Source organism: Lygodium microphyllum, chromosome 4 (assembly GCF_053477565.2).
Source record: "Lygodium microphyllum isolate KBCC chromosome 4, Lygodium_microphyllum_v1.1.10, whole genome shotgun sequence".
NCBI lineage: Eukaryota > Viridiplantae > Streptophyta > Polypodiopsida > Schizaeales > Lygodiaceae > Lygodium > Lygodium microphyllum.
In genome coordinates, this window is record NC_141138.1 from 114,512,788 (window position 1) to 114,516,812 (window position 4,025).

General features: G+C 42.3%; 1 protein-coding gene across 1 annotated transcript; it reads left to right on the forward strand.

Annotated features, from left to right (window-relative positions):
* Positions 1–237: 237 nt before the first annotated feature.
* Positions 238–1,818, forward strand: LOC148037495 (small ribosomal subunit protein eS19z-like). Its single transcript, XM_087676446.1, has 4 exons — positions 238–451; positions 1,017–1,107; positions 1,185–1,368; positions 1,453–1,818. The coding sequence occupies exons 1-4, from the start codon at positions 368–370 to the stop codon at positions 1,526–1,528; spliced, it is 435 nt and encodes a 144-aa protein (XP_087532572.1). The 5' UTR covers positions 238–367; the 3' UTR covers positions 1,529–1,818.
* Positions 1,819–4,025: the final 2,207 nt, after the last annotated feature.

The window sequence follows — 4,025 nt, forward strand, 5'->3', positions numbered from 1 at the left end:
GGCCTACTTAAGTTGGGAGCCATGTCCGTCCACCATGTCTGAACCGACCCTAAGAAGCTCCTTTAATTTCTACAATTGATGATTAGGAAATAATAAGTTCTTTAGATTTCTGCAATTGATGATTCGGAAATAAGTTGTGATATGTGTATTTGGGCGGCGAGGATATTGTAAATCGATCGGCCGACCGACGGGCGCCCAATATGTACACAAGCTGTTAGGGTTTTACTTCGAAAGAGGTTGATATACGACTCCTGCGGAAGCCGCAAAATTTCTTTGGCAGCAGCGAGGCGCAATTGTATCTCAGGCTCAGGCGCGCAGGGAGCTTTCCATCTTGCCCTATCTGGTGCGCCGGTAGTTCACGGTGGCCATGGCGACAGCCAAGACAGTGAAGGACGTGTCGTCTCACGAGTTCGTCCGCGCTTACGCTGCGCATCTCAAGCGCTCTGGCAAGGTACGTGCGGCCCGGGCCGGTCAGTGCTGAGAAATGTTGCTGCTCCATAACATCTGATGCTCTGCAGGGAACGAATCAGTCTATTGTTGATGCTGTCAGGTTCAATTTGATGAGGTTTAGTAGGGTTCGCAGGCTAGTTGAGTTTTTTGTCCCGTTCTCTGACGTGATGTTCTGCTTGATGCCCTCTAATTGCCAGCTCTCACTCTGGTATGCTCAGTAGTATTGATGCTCAGGATCAGTGGCTGAGGTTTAGGTCAGGGTTGCATTCGTAGTGTTCTATCCCGTTCTTTGTTTAGATGTTCTGTTCAATGCACTGTCATTAATCCTTAGCACACTCAGAGGGTGTCAAACTTGTTGAGATTCGCTTCATCGCATAACTCAAGTATCTGCAGACTCGTTTGCAGATCATTGAAATGCAGTTTTTTAATTAATGAAGCTCACCTCCATGTGTTGGCCTGTCTATGGTTGCAAGTCTCCTTTATGAATTTCTGGTGGTGTGGTTCTTAGGTTCTTTTAAGTGGGTCTGTGATGGTGCCTGATTCATGGTCACTGTCCTTTTTAACAGATTGAGGTGCCTGCCTGGGTTGACATAGTAAAAACGGCTACCTTTAAGGAACTTGCACCCTATGATCCTGATTGGTACTATGTGCGAGCAGGTAGTGCATCTATATTATTCTGGTTTTTCTCATACATTTGGCCTGTTACAGTTTATTGACCTTGTTAAGTCAAACAGCATCAATGGCTCGTAAGATCTACCTCCGAGGGGGTGTAGGAGTTGGGGCTTTCCGAAAGATCTATGGAGGTAGGAAGGGGAATGGAAGCAGACCTTCTCATTTTGGTAAGAGCAGTGGGTCAATAGCTAGAGATGTGCTAAAGCAGCTTGAGAAAATCGACATTGTTGAGAAAGACCCAAAAGGGTAAGCAGCTGCAGCTCTCTAAATAATTTATGTCCTTGCTTGTGATGTAGTAATCGGTTCTAATGTGGTGAATTGATATTGCAGGGGACGAAGAATCACTTCTAATGGTCAACGGGACTTGGATCAAGTAGCTGGACGTATTGCTGTACCTGCTGTTTGACTGCTGAATTGACTGGAAGGCTGTCATGCTGCTAGTTAATGGCTTTTCCAGCAAATGGGCCCCTATAGGGATTTTGGGTCAACATTTTTTTTGGAAGTCTGTGTTGCCGTCAAGGAGCAAACTAGATGAACCTCCAGTTCAGTTGTTGAGAGATTTTGAGTAGTCTAAGAGTATATATTCTAAGGCTCTTGTAACATGGTTTGATGAATGCTTAATTGCTCTCATGTTAACTCTTCCGAACATTTGTCTGAGTCTTTAAGAAATATCAGGATTGTCTCTTGTTTATGTGATCTTTTGTAATCACACTGCTACAGGCACGGCAATTGGTCTGTGAGGAAGTCCCAAATTATATATGTATTATGATTTTGTTTGATAAGTTTGAGGTATTTAGTTGACTCGATATCATCAAATTTGATGAAATGAACGTGCTCAAAGTCATTAGGTACCTGTTCAAGTTGGTGTGTAAACAGGGACCATACTGCAGTGAGGTCCAGAATCTATTTGTGTTTCATGTGTTTTTTTAATATTTAAGGTATTTAGCTGAATTAATATCACCAACTCTGGTGCAATGACCATGCCCAAAGTCATTTGTTGCCTGTTCAAATGGGTTTCTTCACAAGGTCACGGGGCCATATTACAGTGACTCTTTTAATTAGCTTTGACTTAATATTCCCTTATATTAGCCTTGACGCATTCCTCCTCTCAAATGGTGGTCATTCAGGTCATAAGCTTTGACTTAATATTCCCTTACATTAGCTTTGACGCATTCCTCCTCTCAAATGGTGGTCATTCAGGTCATTTCTTTGGGTTGTCTGCTTGTTTGCAAGTGTGCTTTGTCATGTGCCCTCCTAGTGTTCAGGTTCAGAAACTTTATTGTGAGTTGGAGGTGATGCCATATGAAATTTTCTCAGGGAACATTTCATCGGGACAATCACATTACTTTATTTATACAATTGTTTGCTAGTCTTGGATGTGGAAGAACTTACTAGTATGTCTTCAGACTTTCTTTGATATGTTTGTGTGAAGGGCAGACTGGTAAGCTGTGTTTTGTATGTCTTCAGACTTTCTTTGATATGTTTGTGTGAAGGGCAGACTGGTAAGCTGTGTTTTGTAATCACTAGCTTAATGAGGTCAAAGTAGCCTCTGGTGATGTGAGCTGCTTTGTATTTTCAGTAGCCTAGTTGAAGTGTTTGCCAGTACCTACTCTTTCCTGCAGAAGAATTATTTATATATCCTCATACCTTCTTGGATTGCTATCCTGGGGTTAATGGCCACTAATGATTGGAGCAAATTTTTCAGTGTCAAGTCTCCAGTGAAGGTCAATCCAGGTATGACACTACATTGATATGTCCACTTGGATCTATTGGCTGGATCTTGTAAACTCTTTTAGGTATAGCTTCTTGGATGCATTTTTGTGTGCAAGGGTTTGATGTGCTGCTGAACCTGATTAAAGAGCTGCCTTTAGTTCTTGGAAGGCTATTCCGATCTGCTTGCTGCTTCCTCACCTGTTTGCATACAAGGTGATATCAGGTTGCGTTTATGCAAATGGTCATACAGGTGATTGTATCAAGTCACACTATCAACCAAACCAGCTTAGAGGTCAACTGGGCCTTCCTAGAGCAGAGTTTAGAGTCAATCAGCTGTGCCTACAGCAACACCCATGCATGCCCCTTGGTCAGAGAGGGATGGTGAATGATCTCTGGATGTTTCCTAGTGGAATCCACAGAAGCAGTGGTTAGCATTGTCAATGTATACAACATTTGACACTTATAAAAGCGTCCTGAAACTGAGCCCCAGTGCAGAATGAGATTATTGAAATTTGTATGGAGCTGCAGTGCCGTGGGGAAACTTGTTTATAGAGTGCAACATCACTATCATGGGAGGAGATTGGTTCTTTGTAGTTGGCTATTGCCCTGCCTGTCTTACACTGATTTATGATATATAAGGTTAGTAATCCAGGTTCACAGTTTGTATGAGAAGTTATGCTTTGTACAGAAGGTGGTCAATGATCCAGGCTCAGAGATTTTAGACGGGAAGTGATTGTGCTGTGGTGGAGGTGAGATGCAGGATTTGAACTTTTATATCTCAGAGGTGCAACCCACACAACAGCTATGCCGTGACACTGAATAGTTAATGAAAATGTGCTATGGAAGGAGATTATCCATATATTACAAGTACATGGAACATGCCATGCCCTGTTGCTATATGCAATGCCTACTAAGGCAACGAAACGCAGATTGAAATTTGTGGCTTGAGGTTGCATAATGTTTGAACTTGATCTAGTAGGAATTCGGAATTTCTCAAGTTTGATTCAACATTTAAAAAGCTAGACATGAGATCATTTGCTTGAAGTAATTTATATAGCTATATGTTGCGTAAGTAGCATTAAAGATGAGGGTACTGGTGGATTCTTGGTTGAAAATTACCTATCCCACCCCTTCTCAATTGGGTGCTTCATTCATTCAACCATTGCTTCGAAATGAACACCAGATTATTG